Source organism: Perognathus longimembris, chromosome 10, assembly GCF_023159225.1.
Source record: "Perognathus longimembris pacificus isolate PPM17 chromosome 10, ASM2315922v1, whole genome shotgun sequence".
Taxonomy (NCBI): Eukaryota; Metazoa; Chordata; class Mammalia; order Rodentia; family Heteromyidae; genus Perognathus; species Perognathus longimembris.
Window position 1 is genome coordinate 58940150 of NC_063170.1, and position 23058 is coordinate 58963207.

Genomic DNA, 23058 nt, shown 5'->3' on the forward strand with positions numbered 1-23058 from the left:
AAGAATAGCAGATAAATGTATGGTAGCACATGTAGCCTTCTACTATTTATGGTTGGGTTTCACTAAAAGTCTTATGGGTTAAACTGTGGCCATTGATACTAACTTAAACATAGAACATGAACACACAACTGCCATCATAAACTCTAGAGGTCATAAAGTGACTGGGGTGTGGGCACAAACCCTTGGAGGCGGGGATGAGAGACAAAATCACATCCACAATGGCCTCTGAAGAAATCTTTGGCTGGTCTGTCAGTTTCTCCTCTTTCCTGTTTCTTTCCCCAATAGGCTCTACAGAAGCTGTCAAAAGCCCAGTGGAGCTCAAGAAAGTCGTTTAGGAGGTTTGCCTTTCTCTCAATCCATCCTCCAACAAGCCCTGCTTCTTTCAGAAAGGCCTCAAGAACATCATTTTTATTTTCATTTTGCCATAAGTATGAATCAAGGACAAAGTTCAACAATCACTAGCCATTATCACTAACAAAGCTAATACTTCTCATTTCAATAGACTAGGAAGCCAAGCCAGGCTAGAAGGCAATGCTGTTTACATCCGAGATTTTGTCAGCACTGTGAGTCACTTTTGCCATTCAGAAATCTTTTTGTAGATGTCTGCTCACATTATACCTACTACTTACGTACAAGGGAAAGTGTAACGGGAGTCAGGATGTCCTGACCTTTGGGCATTTTTCAAAAGGCAGAAATAAGGGAAAAGCTAAAACACCAATCAGATACATCTCTGTACCCCACATCCCTGATTACTAAAGTAAGAGCACATAATTTCCCCAACACACATCTGTGTTATAAACAGACTACATACTTAAACAATGCAGCAATAGTGGTTATATTTGTTTGTTTTCCCTGTCCTATTCACCTAGTCTTTTTTCTTTTTCTCTCTTGCAGCCCTTATGTCTCTCTTTGATCTCTGAGTTTCCTTTTCTTCATCAGGCATGTGTGTGTGTGTGTGTGTGTGTGTGTGTGTGTGTGTGTGTTGTATACTAGTACTCTGTGAACTCCCTGGGTATTGAAACTAAAGCATTAGGGACAATTTCTCCCAAGAAGAATTTTGTTCCAAGTTAAGTAACACACTGGGGACCACAAGGAGAGAAGCAAGTTCTCCCTGACCTCCAGTCTCCACAATCACTCCCTGAAGGGAACTTCCAAGTCTTCTAGGTCCCTATGGTCTGAAACTTGAGACTCTGAAGCCAGAGCCACCCAAGAGCTCTGTAGAACAGGTGGATAGGAAGACATTACTTACCTCAGACAGGTATGCACAAAACATGGACAATGGCGCAATGCCAAAAACCATGTGGGGAAATGCACGCCCACCACCCATGCCTCCCAGAGCTGTACCTGCTGCTGCTGCTGCTGCACGTGGGCGAGGTCTGCCGCCCCCAGATCCACAGCTGGCGCCTCCCCGTTGGCACGGCCCTCGCGCAGGGCACTGCACTCTAGCAAGTGGTTGCTGCTGCTGGATCCATTCTGGATGGCTGACCCATTACTTTTAGTTTCAGTCCCAGATTCTTGCATCATGACTCAAAAACCTGATAGAAGGGTTTTCAGGAAGGGTGGAGGGGGGAGAGAGAGAGAGAGAGAGAGAGAATGCAGCTGTTAAAACAGTTGTACATAAGGAAAAGTAGTCTCTGTTTTAAATGCTGCCAAACTCTATGCAGTTGTCTTTTTCTTTCACTCCATTTCTTTCATGTTCTGGTACCTTTCCCTCCATTCAGGAATATGGAACTGTCCAGCCCGATTCAAGTTTCAGCGTGGTCGTAAGTATATTACCATTTTTCCCTTAGGAATAAAAGGAGCATACTCAGGTGAAGCCTAGAATTTAGGATGCGCTTTCTCTGGTTCTATCTACTTAGGTGGCTCAGACACGAGAAAGAACTCCTGGAGAACCTGTCAGGCGCAGCATTACATTTTCATGTGTGCAGATGCTCCATGGGGGTGCCAGACTCCGAGAAGAAATACTCTCCAACTTCTGTCTCTCAGAGGACGAAAGGCATTGTGGAAGCCCCTGACGAACCAGGGCATGGAAAACCTCATAGCCCAATACCAAAGCATTTGAAGGATCCCAACTGAGGCACAGAAACACTTCAAAATAGACTATTCCGTGTAATAGGCCACTCTGAGGACATGAGAAGAGATAAGAGCTTCGTTTTTCCAAAGCTCTCCCAATCAGACTATGATCTTTGTTTTACAAGTAAAGCGGTCCCGAGAAATGCCATTCAGTCAGGAGTTTCTCCTGGTAGATGAGTGATCTCTAATATCAAATTAAATTAAATGGTATTATATTATTATTATTGTTACCATATTTCATTTGAGAAAGATCTTGCCTAGGAAAACCTAAGAGAAGGTCTGAATACCGAAGTACTCCATGTTGGGGTTGTAGGTTTAGATCGAGAAGGTGAATGCTTGTCTAAGCTAGCTTTCAATTTGCAACCTTGTTGCCTCAGCCTTCCCAGGCCTGGAATTACAGGACAGAACCACCACATTGGGACTGTTACTTATTGTTACTTTCTAGATACAGGTTCACTACCCAGGGATCCGACATAGCTCTTGGCTCAATAACAATACCCAGGCATGAGAAAAGACAGATGTTTGCCAATAGTGTCACCGTGCAAGGATCCCTGATCACAGGCTTCCCCCCAATTGGCAGATGGGAAACCTGAGGGCCTCCCCAAACCCCAAGAATGAGGTGAATTTGTCCACTATATGTCATAGCTAGCACGGTGAGCTCGAGCCAGTCTGCTCTGATGTCAAACTCTCGAGTCCAATGTGTTTTCTTAAGGTTACATGCAGTGGGAGCAAAACAATGGAAAAGGCACAGTCACAGACCAAGTTCACAGACTCGAACTAGGATAGGAAAAGCAAGAGTCACTAACAGAAGCGGACGGCTCAAACATCAAAGCAGAGAGGAAGGTCTGAATAATTAAGACTCCAATGTGACACACTAATCTTAGAGAAAAGGACAAGAAACTTATCAGATGACTTTGTTCCAATCACTGTAGAACACACAGGAATGCACTACACATTTCGTCCTCTCCCTCCCCTACATGGAATATGGGCCAACAGAGAACCTTAACACACTTCGGGCACCTTCAGAGGAACTTGTCCTTCAGGTGAAAACTCATTTACTACCAGGAACAGTGACTCATGCCTGTAATCCGAGCACCATGAGAGGCTGAGATAGGGATGATTTGGGTTCAAGGCCAGACAAAGCAAAAAGGTTTGTGAGATCCTCATCTCAACCAATAAAAATTAGATGTGGCAATACATATTTGTCATCTCAGCTAGGAAATGCAAATAGGAAGGTCACACTCTCCTGATCAGGCCAGGGAGAAGTACAAGGCCGGTCTCGAAAACAAATAAAGTAAAAAAGACAAAAGTTGTGGCTCAAGTGGTAGAGCCCCTGCCTAGTAAGACTTGCACAAAACCCAAATGGAAAGGAAAAAAAGAAAACTCAAAACACAGGCTTTCCTTTCAGTGCATATAATATGAGGCAACATAAATACAAACTTCTCCAAACCCAAAGACACATTTTTGTTTGCTTTTTAATCTAATTCTGAAGTGGATTAAGAATGGCATTTTTGTTAACAGGTGGGAAACAAACTCAGAAACAACAGCTGATTCACTCTTGTCTCTGCAGATCAGACTTCCTAGTAAATACAGCTTTTATAAACTGCATTCCTATATTTTCTGCCCACAAAGAAAGGAATCTATCAGGAGAGAGAGAGAGAGAGAGAGAGAGAGAGAGAGAGAGCGAAGAAGGGAGGGAAGGAGGGAGGGAGAGAGGGAGGGAGGGAGGGAGGGAGGGAGGGAGGGAGGGAGGGAGAGAGACAGGGAGAATACACAAGTTGGGAGCAGAGGTTCACACCTGTAATCCTAGCTGTTTGGGAAGCTGAGATTGGAAAGATCATTCTTTAAAGTTAGTCTGGGGAAAAAATGTTTCAAGACCCTCATTGCACAGAATGGTTAGTTGGAGCAATGTTATGTGCCTACTATGTACTAACTTTTTGGGACGTGTAAGTAAGATCATGGTCCATACTGACCATGGTAAAAAGTAAGATCTTGTTAGAAAAATAATGTGCCAGTGCTGGTGGTGATGATCAAGTGTGTATTCCTAGGGACTCCGGAGGCTGAGGTCTGAGGATCAGTTAAAAACCAGCTTGGGCAGGAAAGTCCACAAGACTCTTATTTCCCATAAACTACCAAAGGAGATAAAAAGAAAAAGGAAAAAAAAAAAAAAGCTAAAGTGGAACTGTGGCTTAAGTAGTTGAGAGTCAGTCTTGAGTGGATAAACTAAGAGAGACAATCTTGGCCCTGAATTCAAGTCTCAATACTCAGAGAGAAAGAAAGAAAAAGAAGGAGGGGGGGAGAGAAAGAGAATGAGAACAAGGAAGAAAAAAAGAAAAATTAATGGAAGCCAAAAGGCTGAAAAGCCTAGCAAGCTCCAGGTTGTGAGTTCAAATCCCAGTACCACCAAACAAAATAAATCCTCAAATGTTTCCTAAGATAGAAGACAGGCAACATGATTTGCAGCCAAATGGGGACATTTTGCTCATCTCTGAAAGAATTCTAGGTAGCCTCCCCCAAATGTTTCAGTGGCTCTTCTATAAAACTTGTCCATTTGTAAAATGTTTAGGCCCTTAAAGGAGAGAGAAGTTGTCTCAGAACTGCTCAGAAGCAAACCCATGTAGTTACTTGCTATGTCTCAGGCACACTAATATAACAGACACTTTTGTGTTCACCTTTGAGCAACTGGACCCTCAATGCCTCCTCCTGGACTGGAGCCCAGCTGGGCCTGAATCTGTCTCAGGTGGAACATGACCCCGTTCCTCACACCTGGGAGCAGGTGTCCAAGAGCAGGCCCTCTTTGGTGTCCCCGGTTTCCACTGTCCTGTGGGTGGATGGGTTCCCCCCCCCCGACACACACAGCTGGATGGCAAGGCTATGCCTTCTCCCATGCAGCTCTGAAGAGGACTGCCAAGTCCCTGGTACACGTTGTGCAGGCACAGAGCCAAGCAGCTTGGCTTACGAGTCTGTTTTGTGAGAGTGCAGACTTTGGGACCAAAATTGCATAAAGGATTATTTTAGTCTAAGGATGTCCTTAATTAGTCAAGTGGTAACAGTGTTAGGGAGGTTGGAAGACTTTTTTTTTTTTTTTTAAATTTCCCATGATCTCCTGCACCAATGAGGAGAACACAGCTTTGTGGAGAAAAGGAAAAGAAAAAAAGAAAAGCATGTTAAAAAAAAATAGGAACGAGGATTTCTAAGAACACCTCTAACCGTGTCTGGGTACAGTAAAATTTCTATCAAACATCCCCAGCCATTATAAAAACTTGTATGTCTCTATGTAAAGCGCCTCGCTGAATTTCTCAATCTTCTTGAAGGAACCTCCAGGAGGAGATCTGGCCAGAAAATGCTATCCCCATTTTACAGGCAAGAAACTAGTGCTCGACCAGTGACCAGAAAGGCAGAGCCATATAACCACTCTGCATTTTAGACACGAATCTGTTCCTTTAATAAGTGACTGTGACTGTCTAGTCACAACATCCTCAGAATTCCAGGAAAAAAAGCATGGGGATGGCAGGTAGACAAATGCATGAACATACATTGGAAGTCTTGGAGAGACAACCCTCTCTGTCTTCTATTGAACTGGACAGCAGAAATGATGGAGGATGGGGAAATGGCCAATAGAAGCTGCCTGTCTCCTCTAGGAGGCCTGGGCCCTCTTTTCTGAGAAGAAGTTTCTCCCAGGAATTCAGTTTACCTCCTTCTGCTTCCCTCTGGGATTCCTTGCTCCATGACACATTGAGAGCCATACACTGTTAGAGCGTTCACCTCGCTTGAATATGAAGGTGTGAAGGATAAAGCCTTACCATGTCAACATGCCATCCTTTCCCCAGAAACAAGGCCAACCCTTCCCTAGCCTTCCCATGTGGCTGCTCACTACAAGTGAGGTCTGCTTCCGTCACAGGCTGCCCTCCACACAGCCTACAAAGGCCGACCTTGCAAATACTCGGATGTCCCAAAGCATAAAGAATGGCTTACAAATGGCTTACGAAGCTTCTGATTTCCAAGGATCAATTTTTGTGCTGGAGAGACTCAAAGAAAAGGAGAACTGAGTTTTTCACATGCTTATTTGTTGTTGCTGCCAACAGAGCTGCTCTCTGGAAGTATTCTGGAAAATTCATAATGTCCAGGCCAATGTATTTATAGTAAATTAAAGCAGTGCTTTATTATTATGATTATTTCCTTGGTTACAGTGTTGATGCTGAAAATTTAGGGAAAATAAAACCCTTGTTATCACGCTTGTGAAAGATTTTAGGCTAACAAAAAGTTCAGTCTTGATTCCAGGGCAGTTAATTAAGGTTGACCAAGTCAGGCAGAAGTAAATTAACTTGGCTGATCAATTATTTATATGAAGCAGAATAAATGCCCTTAAAGAACTTGGTGTGCTCATGAAAGGATGTGTAAATTAAACTAAACATAGTTTTGTAAAAGTACGTTTCTACCTCTATGGGGCAAAGAGGCATAATAGTAAACTTATTTTAAGAAAAATTAGTAAGAAGGGCTGGGAATGTGGCTTAGTGGCATAGTGCTTGCCTAGCATGCATGAAGCCCTGGGTTTGATTTCTCAATATGACATAAACAGAAAAAAAAATAGTAAGAGCACTGTACAGCACCTCTTCCCCCCCCCCCAAAAAAATCTAAAAGTTAAATTCCCTTTTCTCATTGTTTATTCATATGTATATTGAGAAATAGTACGCAATGTTGGAGAGTCAAAGCTGAAAAGAAGGTTTAGAAGGAAGGGAGAGGAGGGAAAGTGAAAAGAGGAAGGGAAGAAAAGGGAGAGGAAGAAAAAGAGAGGGGAGCAGCAAAGAGAGAAGAGAGGGAAGGGAAGGAGAAAAATAATGGAGACAGTGTGGGTTTCAAAAATTTACAAATATTGAGCATATCTTTGTCATCAGTTAACCTCATGTAGCTCAGAGACTGGAACAATGCAAGGGCAGCCCTCTATATAGCTGTACTTCGAAGAAAGTAACTTTTTAAAAGTTCTTTTCATGTTATATAATGATTTAAAATCCTGCTGAGGCCTAGTTCAAAGGAAGAGTACCCGCCTAGTAGGCCCTGAGTTCAAACCCCAGTACAATCAAAACGGACAGATACTTCCTATTCAAGACAAAAGAAGGCCTAGCCTGTCTCAGGGATGACCACAAGGCATTCATTTCTGGGTATCCTGGAGCAAATGATCGGATTGGCTCACAAGGCACCCAGAGCTTAACAACAGGGCAACGCAAGACGAAATGAAGGAGTTGAGGACTGAGGTATGGCTGCCTGGAGTCCCTACCTGCTGCTCCATAGACACAGAGTGGAGTGATGGGGATATTAAACCACCTTCGTAGGAGTGTCACTCCCATACATGACAGGGACCAGCCCTAAAGAGGCAGAGGTGTTCAGCAGAAGGCTGGGGGGATGGGAACAGCACAGTCCCTTGTAGGCGCATGCTTTCCAACCATGTCCTCTTCCCTAGCAGGATACTGTGGGGGCAGGTGGCAATGGCCCAGGGCGGGGGAATCATGGAAGCAGGTTAAGGAAAGAGAGAAAAGAAACTGCATGGAGCCCGCACCCCTACTGATAAGCAGAGCTCCATGGTATAACTGTGAAGACAACCAGAGGAGCCCAAGGCTGAACAAAACCAGAGAAACACTTGCAAAAGCTGCTCATTTTCTCTCTTTGACCACTCCTACAAACAAGGGATGAGCCCTTCACAGACCATGTTTCATCTAGCCACCACCCTCCTGGCCTCCATTTCATGGAGGGATCACTCAAGAGCCAAGTGAAACACACACACACACACACACACACACACACACACACACACACACACACACACAAAGAAACAAGTTAGGGTACTGATTTGTTATGAAGGCACTATCTTCCAATCCCAGATTTTCATAATTATAACAGAAAGGCGTAAATTTTCTAATGCATGGCAGTTCAAAAAGTAATCAAGGGAATGAGCCGCAGGGCTATTTTAATGTATGCAAAGCTAGTGACCCACAGTAAATGGAGGTAAGCCACAATGAATGCAAAGTAATGCACACATACTAAAGTACTGGTCTGATGAGGGACGGCTAAAATTAACACCCAATTAATTTCCGAATTGACAAACAAATGAAACCCATAAATCTACTTTCTCATTAATTTTCTTGTGGTATAATTTAAAGCAGTAATATGAGGGCAAAAACTGAGCATTATCCATCATAAATATCAAAAAGATAGCACTGTAACACCATAAATTATGCATATTACCTGTTGTTAGAAATGATTTATGTATTATCAACTTTGTCGTGCACTGTAGATGACTAGATCTATCTTTTAAGAATAGGGAATTTCAGTGAGCACTTTGAAAGGAAAAGTTCAAAAGCAATGGAACTGTCCAATGTATGTTTCAAAACAAAAAATAAATCAATTGTGGTCATTTCTTTAGTCACATGAAAAATCAAGGTAAAGCTGATACTGGTGCAGGTCTCAGATGAAGATGGGCAAGGGAAAGAGAAACAAATCTGACTTGGGAGATACTTTCCTAGAAAATATAGGATTTGTTTCCTAAAGGGACACCTTGTCTATCCTTGCCCTCCAAGATGCTGGAAATGTGAAGTTCTGTGAAGCAAAGAAGGGGGTTTAGTCAGGGACATGATGACTGTAGCTTCTACGGGACCATCCATAGAGCTGGGCCAAGGAACTCTAGTCAAACTTAGGAAAACAATGTTTTAATAATATAATATAACATGGCGGCTCTCTTGCCCTTATAGTACAAAGGAAGGGGAAGAAGAAAAGAGAAACTAGTTTGTACTCATCAATGAATGAAGAAATAGAGGCTCTGAAATGAAAGATTTTCCTTTTCCACCTCTATTTGCTCAACAACAAAAGAAATCAGATCCTTTTCCACAAATTTTACTTTCAGGTACTCAGAAATAACAGAAATTTGACACATAATTACCATGTTTTGTTTGTTTTGACTTGAACTCTGGCTTCACACCACTGAGCTTTTTCACTCAAGGTTGGTCTCTACCATTTGTGCCATGCCTCTACTTCTGGCTTTTGCTAGTTCCTTGGAGCTGAGTCTCATGGTTCTTTAATAACTGGGCTGGCTTTTAAACTGGGATTCTTACATCTCAGCCTCCTAAGTAGCTAGGGTTACAGACATGAGCCACCAGAGCAGTGCCTGGCTTTGACTTCATTTTAATTAAATAACAAAGAAAGGAAAGGGAAAGGAAGGGAAAGGAAGGAAAAAGAAGGAAAGAGAAGGAAAGGGGAGGAAAAGGGGAAAAGGGAAAGGTAATGAAATCCATCCTTTTGGATGAATATACAAGGGCTATGTGTTGTCACTAATTTTATATTCCAACTTTTAAGATTCTCTGTTTCCTGAAACTCTTATGAGTGACAAAACTCCAACTATTACTGTGCTCTAAAATTCCTAAAGTAACTGAAGTCATTAAATCCTGTTAAGGTTTAACACAAGTAAGATTGTCTCCGTCACTGAAAATTTCAAGAAAACCACCCAAAGAAAAATTCATCCAAGGCCAAGGTACTGAACACTTATTTCGCCCAAGAACAATTCACACAGACTGGAAAAAGGCAGAGAACAGGATGTTTAATTTCCCCTGTAATTCATGACGTAGACTGCAGTTGGCTGAACTGGGTGGTAATAAAATAATCTTCCTAACAAAAGCAAGGATTTTCCTTCTCCACCAGCCTCTCAGTATGAAAACAAGGCTTCATATTTCCCAGGGTGGGGGGGTGGGAATGCTTCCTGGATTGTCAGCAAAAGATGTTCACAGTCACTACAAACATCTGCTCAATCTAGCTTTCTGGACATGACCATCTTGATAAGACCCGGATGACTGACAAGCACTCCAGTCTCTAAAAATGGCAGGTGTCTCACTTATAGTATTTTATGTGGAGCTCCCATTGATCTTGTTTCCTTTTCCTTGCAGTAGACAAGAAGTTGAGTACTGTCAGGGTAGGAAACATAGGCCAACTATGGACCCATTAAGAAAGAGGCCTACCAAAGAGGATATATAGGCCACTCCCCGGCACAAAGCCAGCCATTCGTACAGGACCAGAGTCAGAAAAGAGCCTTTGCCAAGCCAGCATTGGTTGTTTTCTCTGCCAGAAGGAGGCCTCTTGAAGAGCAGACATGACAGGGCCAGGTGCTCCAGGGAGCTTAATTAAACTGCATTTTTACCAAACAAAATAGAGTTTAAAGTGTGACAACTCACAAAGCCTGCCTGAAATGGAATCATCTGACCATTCAAAGAGCTAAACTCTAATAGCCCAGAGGAATAAACTGACCAAAAAACCAGTTCAGAGTATTTTTTTCATTTCCATATTTCATATAATTTAATGTACCCAAGGCTGGGTTGGTAATAATATCAATTAATGAACAGCACGTGTGGTGACACACTTCAGCTATCTCGCGTGTGGCCTGCAGCCCCTGACTGCTCTGATGGCCATGCGAACAATGCGCGATCACAGCATCTAAGCAACCAGTGAATACAGCCGTCACAATTCTGTTGCTGCATTTCTCCGTGGTGTCAAAGAGACAATTATTTAATTTTATCCTTCAGAAACTCCAATATACGCCTATATATTTGGTCTTCGAAAGTTGCTCTCCCAGAGAGATGAGCTTGCGTGGAGATAAAAGCCACCATTTGCCTCTGAAGGCTAGAGACTCATTTACTCTACCCATCTGTATCACTAAAAGTTAGAGCGAATGTTAGAAGGCCAAGCCCCATCTAAACACACAAGCAAAGTCAAAAAGAGCAACAAGTCATAATTGAAGCAACAAAACCCCAAAACAAAGACAATGGAAGCTGGGGTTTTTGCTGCTGTTTGCAAAACAGGACCAATGACAGGCTAATGTGTGTGGCTTATCTACAGAGGCCACCCCCCTAAGAGTCAAGAGACACACACACACACACACACACACACACACACACACACATCAAATAAAGACTTGCTTTACAAAATCATAAACTCACTTCCAAGTGAAATAAGTGGGTTACAAGATGGAGTAAGAGTAAAAATACTGGCAATTTAGAAAACATATATTAAGTGTATGGATCTTCTTAGTTAAATGGCTCCGTTTACACAGCCAAGAATTTACCCGGAACACAACAAACTAAGAGTTACCCTTCCCTTCTCAAACTTGAAAGCATTCAAAACAAGTAGGACCAGACCCAGTCCCTACAACACACAACACACAATCACATAAAAGCCAACAACCATACCTTTCGATGGTATTTCCCTTGGTCATAGTACAAGATTTTTTTCCTCCTACACCTTCTAAGTCCTTGTTTGTGTCACAAAGAATTTTCTAGCCTTCTGATGCTTTCTTGTACTGAGCTAGTGGCCTTCCAGGAGACTTCTCTCCCCTCTGAAAAAAGCAAACAACTACATAGATATCATTACACTAAGGAAATCTCTTAGAAAAACCAAACAACTTGCTAATCTCTCCAGCCCCTTCATCCAAGCAAAAGATAAGAAAAGCAAACCTAAGTCTGTTTCAACCACATTCCAGGGACAAGTTCCCCTTTTTTCTTCCTTTATCAAAATTCTAGCATTTAAGTTGTGTGTGTGTGAGTGTGTGTTGTATTTTTTTTTTTTAAACAGACCTTTCAGGATAAACTTCTGCTCCACCCGCAAACAAAGCAGTATTTGTTTAATAACCATGGCTGCCATGGGTACAGTAAACAAGGGCCTGGCATTTGTGTTTATGAACAAACACATCATCTTACAAGAGCAATTTAACATTAACCAGGTGGAATAATCAACAGATTTCATAGGTGACACCAGGGGCAGGACTGAACGTAAACAGGGCTGTGCAGGAGAAAAGGGCCTCTCTCCTGGAACCAAGGTCGAGGTAAATGCATTACAGAGTAAACAGCTGGGAGGAAGGCAAGATAAACAAGCAGTCATTCTTCTGACATTTAGAGAGGCAGAAAGGTTGTAAGTTACATAGATCAGCTGCTGACCACCATGAAATCAAACCAGTTGGAGACCAAGTCTGCTTGTTTGCACAATGCCATGTCTGCTTATAAACAACAATTTGCTGTCACCAACCTTGAATTACTCATCAGCAGTGAAGCCAGAGTGAATCAAGTGAAATCCAGTTAACTCTTTCCTGGTGACATTATTTAGAGACTTAAGGAGACACACGAAGAGACATGTCCCTCCTCTATCAACCAAAGTGGTCATCTCCAAATGAGGTACTCAGAGTCCAAGCAACTCCCTCTTATTGCCTGGCTTGCCAGTAGAAGTGTAGGAGCCACACTGTTTAGACCAGTGAAGACTAGACTGGACTTCGAGACAGCTGTAAAACATTACCAAATCTGCATGCTTGAGTAACTCTACATTCATTTTCTGGACTCATCTTCTTCTATCAATGAACTATATGGGTCAAACCCAGGTGCTGAGCCTAAAAGATTCATCTACAAGAGCTGCCTGATCTTACTTTATTCCCAGTTACCTAGCTTCAGTTCCAAGATGCCGTTCAGCCTACTGGGCTGATCTGTAGCATTCTCAACCAAACCATGTCAGGTTGTGATTCTGTTGTTAAAAAAAGATTATATCATCAGTTGGTAGTCCAAACAACCATTCAGGAGTTCATTTTGTCACCTTAGCATCAGAGAAACTATAGCTTTTCAAAAGCCTGGAGTAAGTTCAATGTATCCAGTAACAAAATTGCTTAAAGGAAAGGGTTACTCTTTTTTTTTTTTTTTTTTTTTGGCAAGTCCCCGGGCTTGAACTCAGGGCCTGGGCACTGTCCCCAAGCTTCTTTTGTTCAAGGCTGGAGCTGTATCACTTGAGCCATAGCGCCACCTCTGGCTTTTTCTGTGCATGTGGTACTGAGGAATCAAACGCAGGGCTTCATGCATGCCAGGCAAGCGCTGTACCACCAAGCCACAGTCCCAGCCCCAAATGGTTAATTTTTTAACACTTGTTTCATGTATCTGCTACCACCAAATGCAGGTTCCTGTGCTTTATACTAACACTACCATGTTAATCAGAAATGCTATATTTAGGTACACAATCTGCAATTAAAGCATTACTATCAGCCTATTCTACAGATACTTTTACTTTATTAAACTGCCTGATTTTGCTACCTGTGAATAACATCCCATCCAGTAAGCAAAAGAGACTGAAAAATACTCTTGAAATCTATGTCTTACACTTATCATCAGTTAATTATTACTATTTTTTAATGCGACATTATGTGAGTATAAAGCATGGCAAAACATTGTCTGCTGGATATCTAAAGCAAAATCCGGAAAAAGAACATTTGCAAAGTACAATAAAAAAAACAAACAGAAGACCCACCTTAGAGGAGTTGGGTAGTTACATTACTAATGATCATGTTATTGGAATTTTATTGTCTAAAAAAAAAGGTTGAAATAAAACCCCTCAAAACGTTTTGTTATTCCTTTCACTAAGTCCAACCCCCCAGCTACCCCCAGTTCTATGGCTCAGCCTGCACCAGCAGCTTCACTTATCTAATCTGTGTTCTGCAAGCCTAAAGTCACAAAGCAACTCCAATGTTTGCGCTGGTGTTTTTGTTTTGTTGTGCTGTGGTTTGTTTCCAAAGTCCTTTGCTGCTGACTGTCTCCTTTCCCACAAATCAACAGAGCCCCAGAGACCTCTGCACTGCCTGGGGAAGAATTTTCCACTGAGCATTAAGGGCCTAGGAGGAGTTAATTTCTCAGGTTCCTGGTCTGTTAAAACTGCATGGGCACAAGAAAGGAGGCACCAAACTCTCTGTTCTGCCCTAGGAAGCCCTGGAGTACTGGAGCTAGTCTACTGCCCCAGAAAAAGAAAGGCAGACTTGCTCAACCCAGGGATGATGCAAGGCTGGCTTGTGGAGCAACCAACACAGGGAATCTTCCTCAAATGTTGTGAGCACAGAATGTTCCCGAATTCCACCCTCACCACGGATACATGTGGTCAGCAAGACTAGGAAGCAAGAAAAGCTTGCTGCCTCGCCCAATGGCCCAGTGAGAACTCAGAAGACAAAAGAAAGCAGAGTTCAGGAAGGTGTGCGTGCCTTCCTGCCTGCCCTATCTTCAGCAGAAAGCAGTGACCACTCACTGTCTAGCCTTTTCCATTCTCCTGAACCAAATATCACTTTCTTTTCTAGATGCTGGATCCAGCTAGAATGTCGGAGAACCCATTATAAACACATTTTATGCCTGGTGTGGGTAGCTCAAATCCATAATTCCTAGCTAGTTGGGGGGCAGAGACTGGAGGATCTTGGTTTCAGACCAATCCCAGGCAAAAAAAAGCAGGCTGACTCCATGTCATTAAATAAGCAGCACGAGGAAGGTATAGGTTAAGAGAATTGTAATCCAGGTCAATATGGGCAAAAACACAAGCTTTGAATTAAAAACAACAACGGTACCCACCAAAATAACTAGATCAGCAGTTTATTGGCTAATTAAATAAATACACTGTGACCATTTAACGTTTGATAAAGGCCAGTAATTGAGCTCTAAAGTTTTTTAGAATGGAACTAGACTCTGGAACAACACCATTATCTTATTTGGGACTCCTCTGTATTTGAAAGTAAATGTTTTCATGGCGGGGTGGACAATGCTAGGGATTGAACTCAGTGTCTATGTCCTGCCCAGTGTTCTATGAATTGGGGTGCTCTACAACTTTTAAAAGCCTACTTTACTCATATACTTTTCTATGGACTTCAAATTCTCAAAGGTTAATTTTTTAAAAGAAACCACATGCGGAGTATGGCATCTTTAATATAAGCTCTTCAACCAACTAGTGTAAAAACTGAAAATCACCCAGACTATGACCTGCGAGCACTTGAGGCGCCCTGATTGGTTCTTTTCACAACTTCTGTCCAATTCCCAGACAAAGCCTTGTCAGTGGAGTGGACCCTTGCACCAGTTTCCTGGGCCAAATATTTGAGTCTAATTTTAGCTGCATTATTATTTTTGTTTGTTTGTTTTACCATTTCCGTCTGCCCCCCTACCCAGTTGTGCTGTTTAAAGAATGCTCCATATTTGAGCATTTGTTCACATGTGACGATTCCGGCTGTATTCCGGACCCTATGTGTTTCCCTAACCGTACAAATCATGAAGCGCTCATGGAAGGCCCACTGTGCACGTTGACAATGCTGGAGGAAGAGTAAACAAAAGGGCCCATACCACAGACAGCTCTTGGGCTGTGGGAAGTGTGGTTCTTGAAGACACCCTGCACGGCAGTCATCTTGAACATCACACCTACAGGTCTCATACAGAGCTACCCTCCCATCCCTCCTTTCACTCCACTGAGGGCTGGTGTGTCAGCCGCTCAGCCTGGTGACCTTCTGCCCATGCAAGTTCAGAGTTTACTCAGTACCAAGTGACTACTATAGGACCAGATGTATCAGTACACCATTCAAATGCTTTATTGGTTAAAGAGATGGATGCTTTTATTAGTCCAACCTTTTTTTTGTAATGGAGTGCCCCTGATGACCCAACACTAGCCTTGTTCCCTGCTATTAATCACACTTCTAAGAGCTCATTTTGCCTTAAAAAATCTTAAGAAATTGCTATAATTTAAACACATGGTGTCTACATAATGGGAAATGCTTCACTGATTGTATCATTTCATAAAATACAGGGTTTTTTTTAATGGCAACAGGGACTATGTGGCTAATATATTACTAAAATGGGAATATATATACATATATAGAGACATCCATAGACACACACACACACACACACACACACACACACACACACACACAAAATGTAAGCTCTCTTTTGGATTTGTGGCTCCCCACATCTGTAAACTTTAATCAGTACCTTTTGAAAGCTCCATTCATCCAAAGGTATAGGCGTGTAGTTTACATAGATTAAAACCATCAAAAACTAAAAAGAATGTGCAAACAAGTGAATATGACAAATGAAAGGGAGAAACCATAATGTAAAAAAAAAAAAAAGAGAGAAAGAAAGAAAGATGTGAAAGCTCACGTCGTGCTTTGGGAAAGTTCCATCCGTGGTCTAGTCCTCATTCATCATCCGTCACCCCTGGGCCTCGGCCGTCCCCACGAAGAGAACTAAGGCAGGCTCTTCAGTGAGTGACTTCAGAACAAACTACAGGTATCTGCCAATTTACGTGCGGTAGGATTTCAATAATATAATGATGCCGGGAACTTGGAAGTCCTCGTCTCATTAAACCACCTCCATGTCCGCCTAAGCACAATTAAGGCCCATAAAGAAAAGCATCTGAAGGAGGTTTGCAAAATACAGAGCCTCAAATAAGTCTTTTCCACAGAGCCTTTTCAGTATTTAGTGGTACACAATCTGGACACAACACAGAGATGGATAGATTCAAATCCCTAGCACATACAACAACAGTAGCATGGCATTCCAGAGTGAAGGCTGCAATCAAGGCATAGAGCTCATAAACACATCTGGTGAGAGTGGCAAGAAAGAACCAGGAAACGATCCACCTGAAAGCCAAGAACCTCGGGCAGAAAAGTCCGACTATTGGCACAGGCTGGAGCCAGGGTCTGTGATGCAGCCAGGAACTAGTGACCAAGTTAGGTGGAGCTTGGACCAAAGAATCCAAAGTGCAGGGTGATAAGCAATCCTGCTCTGACAGAGGGGCCCTTTGTCACCAAGGCCTCCCCTCCTCTCCCGGGCTTTTTTTTTACTGGAAGTAAAGATAAGCACCTTGCCTTTGCATCCTCCACTCTGCGGAAGAAGAAAGGCGATTTCTGAATGGCCTCCTCTGCAGGGGCTACAGGCAAAGCATCTCGCTGGGGAGGTCTTGGGAAAGAAGTCCTTCATCAACTACCCTAGGCATGTCTGTGAGCTTGAGGTGCCCCAAACAAGGAGGGAGAACCGGCACGAAAGGCAGGGTCCCAAGTGGCTGCTTCTCTGATGCGGATGGAGAGGGAGGCCATCCACCCTGTGAGAACAGTGCAGCTGCTCCTGAGCAAAAAGATATGGAACCCAAGCTAGCCTCAAACTCACAATCCTCCTCCTTCAGTCTCCCAGGACATCACTCGAGCCTTCATGGAATGGAAACAGTACTTGGTACAGAGTACAGAGACTTATTATCTGGGCCCTGAAACCAGGGCAATTACTGGGCTTGGCTTTCTTCACCTGTAAAAGGAACGCCTGAGTTAAGACACACCAAGGCTCACACAGCCCATGGATAGCTACTAAGGAAGGGGACCAACGTGTCTACATAGGACCCGCGCAGCACCTTCTTTAGAACTCAGTACAGGTACTAAGGACCCCTGTTAAGGCAAGGGTTTCCAAGAAGAGCCACATTCGCTACCAGCAGATAAGGAAGTTATCACCAAGCCCAGGCAACTCTGTGTAGACAGAGACAACACAAAACATGGGTGTGTAAAGAGGAATGGCCACTGCCTGGAGCTTGTTAAAACACACACACACACACACACACACACACACACACACACACACACACACACTGTAGCCTGGCCCCAGTGACTCAGGCCTGAAATCCTAGCTACTCGGGAGGCTGAGATTTCAGGATCTGGCCAGTCTGGGCAGGCAAATCCACAAGACTCTTATCTCCAATGGGTCACCAAAAAGTCAGAGGAAGAGGTAATTCAAATGATTCAAGTGCTAGAGTATTAACCTGGAGCATCAAAATCAAGTGACAACACAAGATTGGAATTCAAGCTCCGCACCAGCATGCACGCACGTGTGCACATACACATACACACAAAACACACTCTGTCCAGCCATCTCAAACCTACAGAAAAAGCACCTGCTCTTTGCTTTCTCTTATTTTATTGTCAAGGTGAAGTACAGAGGGGTTACAGTTACATATGTAAGCTAGTGAGTATCTTTCTTTTCAAACTTGTTACCCCTCCCCTCAATCTTTTTAGTTTTTTTTTTTGTTTGTTTTGTTTTTTTTGCCAGTCCTGGGTCTTGAACTCAGGGCCTGAGCACTGTCCCTGGCTTCTTTTTGCTCAAGGCTAGCACTCTGCCACTTGAGTCACAGCGCCACTTCTGGCTTTTTCTGTGTATGTGTGCTGGGGAATCGAACTCAGGGCTTCATGTATGCAAGGCAAGCACCCTTGCCACTAGGCCATATTCCCAGCCCAATCTTTTTAGTTTTGAGAGAGCATGTGACCCAGGCTAGCCTCAAACTCCCAATCCTCCTCCTTCAGTCTCCCAAAGGTTGGGCTTAAAGGTGTGCGGTGCCACTCCCTCTAGAGAATGTGCATTTTAATAAGACACAGCCCACACCCACACCTTACAAAGCCTGAGGAAGAAATCTGCTGGATAGGGGAATTGATCCTCAGCTCTGCCAACAAGCCACCAACCATTCTGTGCTTTCCTTCCCTTATTCTGAAACCACTGTACCTCTCTCTTCCTTCTAGGCAATATTTACTTTCAACTGAGTATGTGCTAGGCCCTGCACTACGAGTTGAGGCAACAGCAGGGATCAAAAATCAATAGAGTCTCATCAGCTTGGAGGTGACTGTCTAATGGGGAAGACGTGCATTAATCAATTAGCCACACGCATAAGTGGAGATCTGATCTGAGATAAGTGCTATTGTGAAAAATGCACAGTGCTCCAAGAGCACGAAGATAATCTATGCAAAGTGCCTTGCATGTAGTAGGTGCTCAATAAATCACAGTGATTATTACCAGCCCGTAAAACCCAGCCCTTTGGGAGGCCACTGAAAAATTCTCAAGTGTAGAACACTTTTCTCCCCATCATAAAATGAACCTGAACTATGACTATGTTCTCAGTCAAATTGTTGTGAAGTGTTTCTTTTTTTCCTCCCCTGCTGTCTCCTGGCTATAGGAAGAATATAGCACCAATAAAGTCAACATTTCTTCTAATGACAGCTATAGAGGAGCACATGAACATGAACTTTCTGGGTTACTGTGAAGGACTGGCTCTTGTTTACTAAGTTGCAGTTAAAGGGGGAAAAATAAAAGAGCAAGACAGAGGACGAAATTGCAGCCCAGCCTTGTTCAAAGTCGTCTTTTGATGAACATTTTTAAAGCCTCAAAAATCTAAAGAAATCTTTAATTGGCTTTTCAGCCACATTTCTCCTTTGTATGGGAGGCCGTTTGTTAAAGTCATGAACATACATGCTAATAATTGCAGATAGATTAACAATGTGTGCCTTATGCTGTAGATATAAGTGGTTAATTATTAGTGCACTGAGAAAACTGGACTGGACAGGTATAGAAGCATGCCCATGACTGAAAGGGACCACAGACAATACCCAGCCCACAAGCACAGGGGACCTGAGTCTTACACACTCAAGGGGAGTGTGCCAGGGCAGAACCACTGGGTGTGCACAGCGCTCTTCCCATCAGCTCTCCAAATACCATGCCTCCCCTACAAATGCAAAATGAGTCGCAACAGGTTTTCCACATTGATACACGTTGTTGATCCCTTTCCCAGAAAGTTAGTTTCCTTCTCACAAGGGGGGGGGGGGGTTGTGATGAGAGGATTCTGACCTTCGACTGGCAAATGTAAAAGCAGAGTAGGAAATATGGAAAAGACACTTGGCATCTGTTTGAGTATTTTAACTTGGAGTAGGACCAAGACTCGAGCAGCTTGGTAAACAGTCAACAATGGGTAGTTTCCTTTTTATTTTGGGGTGGTACTAGGGTTTGAAACTCTGGTCCTTACACTTGTAGGCAAGTGTTCTACCACATGAGCCATTTTTGCCTTTATTTTTAGATGGGGTCTCATGTTTTTATCCAGGTTGGCCTTGGTCGGTGAGTGGTCTTCCTAGCTCAGCCTCTGGTTAGCCAGGGTCACAGATGTGAGCCATTGTGCCCAGCTAGTGGATTCCATTGGATGACTTGGGATAAGACTTAGCTTTGGGAACTTTTCCTTTGGATTCAACTACAGAAAATTTAAAAAGATAAAGCATGACAGAAAAGAGTATATGAGGGAAGGGGAAGGGGAAGAAGAAGAGGAAGGGGAAGGGGAAGGGGAAGGGAAGGGGAAGGGGAAGGGGAAGGGGAAGGGGAAGGGGAAGGGGAAGGGGAAGGGGCAGGGAAAGGGGAAGGGAAAGGGAAAGGGAAAGGGAAAGGGGAGCTTTGCCATTATCTCCCCTCTTTTCCAAAATTTTCAAGGAAATTTTGGCTGCTCCCAACTGCTACCCAAAGAAGTACTCCCAAGTCTTTGTGCTGTGCACACATGCCCTTTCCTCTGGGTCTGTCATGCATGCAGGTTTCTTCAGCATGTCTTGCACTTCCTCAAGCTCAGAAGCCTTTACATATCACCATTCCTGGAACGGCCATTTTTCCATGGAGTCCAAAGTTTGACACTAATCTCTTCCAGAACAATTACCGTACCGCATTCTACTTTTCTGAATGTTCAACTGTAAACCATAGATGGTTATATCTTGCATCAAGTAGATACAAGGTCATTTGATAAGTAATTTAGGTCAATGTCATGGATGCGTGGATGGATGGACGGACGGATGGATGGATGGACGGACGGACAGATGGATGGATGGATGGAATCCTGAATAAATAGAATCAATGATGAATTAAGTGTCTGGTTACCTAAAATGAGACGGCATCACTGGTATTTCCTAAAGAAGAGAGTAATGATACTCTTAGGGGAGTGATGAGTGATGAAGAGGTTATTCTCAAGAGGGAAGCAGAATAGAAAAGAAGAACCAGTGTAGGGCCTTCAGAATGGAGGTGACAAGTCAAATGCAGAGCTGTCGAGAGGGGAGAGTGGGCTGCACAGTCAGGAACAGCACGAGTGGTCTTCCACGTGGACTAAATTCACTTATCATAACTACTTGCCAGGGATTTTTAAATCTTCCCTTGTTAGGAGGAGACACCTCAGGTCAGGACATGAAGGCACAAAAATGCAGCAAACCACAAGGTGAATGCCCTCTAATCTTTGTTCTTCACACTCCAGAGGTGAAATCAGGGCAGGGGGAGTCCTGGGGAGTGCCAGAAGAAAGGGAGAAGGAAGGGGTGGAGTGTGGTTTCAAGTGGTTTAGAGAGCTGAGGGTGATAAGGTGTTGGAGAGGACAAAGGGAATTCCCCACCCAACATCAAATAATCTCATCCTCTGCCCTTCCTTCCTTTGTGCCAGTCTAAGCCCACACCCTCGGGCCATTGTCAGTCCCATAATGCCAATGTCTGTCTCTAGAGACTCTTTGTCTCTGTCTCTCTTCAATACAGAAACAGATTCAAGACTAGCCTTATAGCCTCACTGCAGGCTCCACGTGTTTCCGGGCTCCTACCCCAAAGCCTCTTGCCTGTGGAGCCTCTTGAAAAGTGCTCACTATCTACCTCCGCTCCTCCTTATAGCTCTCTGCCTGAAGGAGGGACAAGTCTTCAGAAAACACAGCAGACCCTACACTGTGCATCCCCTAAGACCAAGTCCTTCCCCAGAATCATCAAGAGGACTGAGGCAGAACTCGGCTGGGGTATTTATAACATGCCAGGGGCACTGGGTCACACTGGAAATACAGCCAAACCCAGGAGACCCCAGGTCCTCCCTCACTCCTGATGCCAAGGCCTCTCTGAAGCCAAGTCCTTAGAGGATCACATCCCACTTGTAGGTCCTCTAAGCCCCCTTGGCTTTCCTTATACACTCTACTGACTTCCACCCACCTTGTGATGCTTGGTTTCTAGTTGTCATGTCTGCCTCACTTCATTCCCTGGGCACCCAACAGCAACTTTCTTTCCAACGTCTACCACATGCCCTGAAAACCAACACAGCCCACATTTTTCTTAAACGCACCACTTCTGATCCTGGGAAAAGCCAGATCAACTCTATTGACCTTCAGGACTCATGAAGATCTGGTGAACAACCGTCATCTTGGGAGTCCTAGGTATCTTCAGATTCACTCTCTTTCTTCTCATCATCCTGTCACAACAGTGCAGCCCTCACGCTCTCCCCAAAGGAACATTCTGCTGTGCCCAAACTAAAGCCAACCTCACCAAATCCTTCTCCAGCTCACAATGACCCTGTTCTCAGGGCATGGCTCTGCACACCCTGTCCTCTCCTCCTGGAGGTGCCTTTTCTCGTCTTGGATCAATAAACTCCTAGGAATGCCTTGAACTCCAAATGAAATGCAACCTTACGAGAGGAGATAGTTGAGAGGTACTCATTTGTAATGTTGGCAAAAAGTCACGTTCATTTCAAGATGATGATGATGATTTCCCTTCCCCTCCCAGGTGAGAAGTACGAACTTGATTGCTTCATGAATGCCTAACAATACTAGCCTACTGGATTGGATGGATAGATGGATGGGTGGATGGATGGATGGATTGGATTGGATGGATAGATGGATGGGTGGATGGATTGGATTGGATGGATAGATGGATGGGTGGATGGATGGGTGGGTAGACAGATAGATGGACAAATGGGGTTATGAACAATGGAGAAATGTAATATCTAGGTATAAACATGGTAAGTACTCAAAAGAAAGTTGGAATGTTAAGTTACTGAAAATTATTAGGCCCAGAAATATTTTGGAATTCAGATTTTAGAGTGTTTGCATTGATATGATATTGATAACTAAAGGATAGCATCGATATAACATTGATAACGAAAGGATGGCACCCAGGAAAGGAAGAATCCATTGCTTACTCACAGAACCTACAGGTAATTTTATACGATGTGTTGTATGTATGTGTTCGTTCTACTGTGACCTGTTGATTCTATGTTGAGGCACTGGCTCTGTCGTATGTGGCATTACATCACATTGGTATGTGCCAAGTCTGAAATGCTGGAGCAGTTTGCACTTCCCATTTTCAAACTAAGGACGCTCAGCCTATATGAGTCTCCTGTAGTCCCTATGGATAAACACCAACACCCTCTCCAACTCATCACCATCACTGAAATCAGACCAAAGAAGCAACACTGCATTTTGCTTCTCACAAGCTACGATGACAAAGACATGAGATGAGGTGGCAGTGTGCCAAGGCACCTGTGACCATTGCCACATAATTCCAACACATGAAAGGTGCCAATATCCCCTTGGCCTAATAGTGACAGTTCAAT

At 43.5% G+C, this 23058-nt stretch overlaps 1 protein-coding gene across 3 annotated transcripts in view; it reads right to left on the reverse strand.

Moving 5' to 3' along the window:
- Positions 1-918: 918 nt before the first annotated feature.
- The window catches only part of LOC125358749 (forkhead box protein P1-like), a 219684-nt gene continuing 197544 nt past the window's right edge, over positions 919-23058 (reverse strand). For all 3 annotated transcript variants that reach the window (XM_048356159.1, XM_048356161.1, XM_048356160.1), the window contains one exon: positions 919-1535. In XM_048356159.1, the coding sequence (XP_048212116.1) occupies positions 1246-1524 (279 nt within the window). In that variant the 5' untranslated portion in view covers positions 1525-1535 and the 3' untranslated portion in view covers positions 919-1245. The remainder of the gene's footprint in view (positions 1536-23058) is intronic.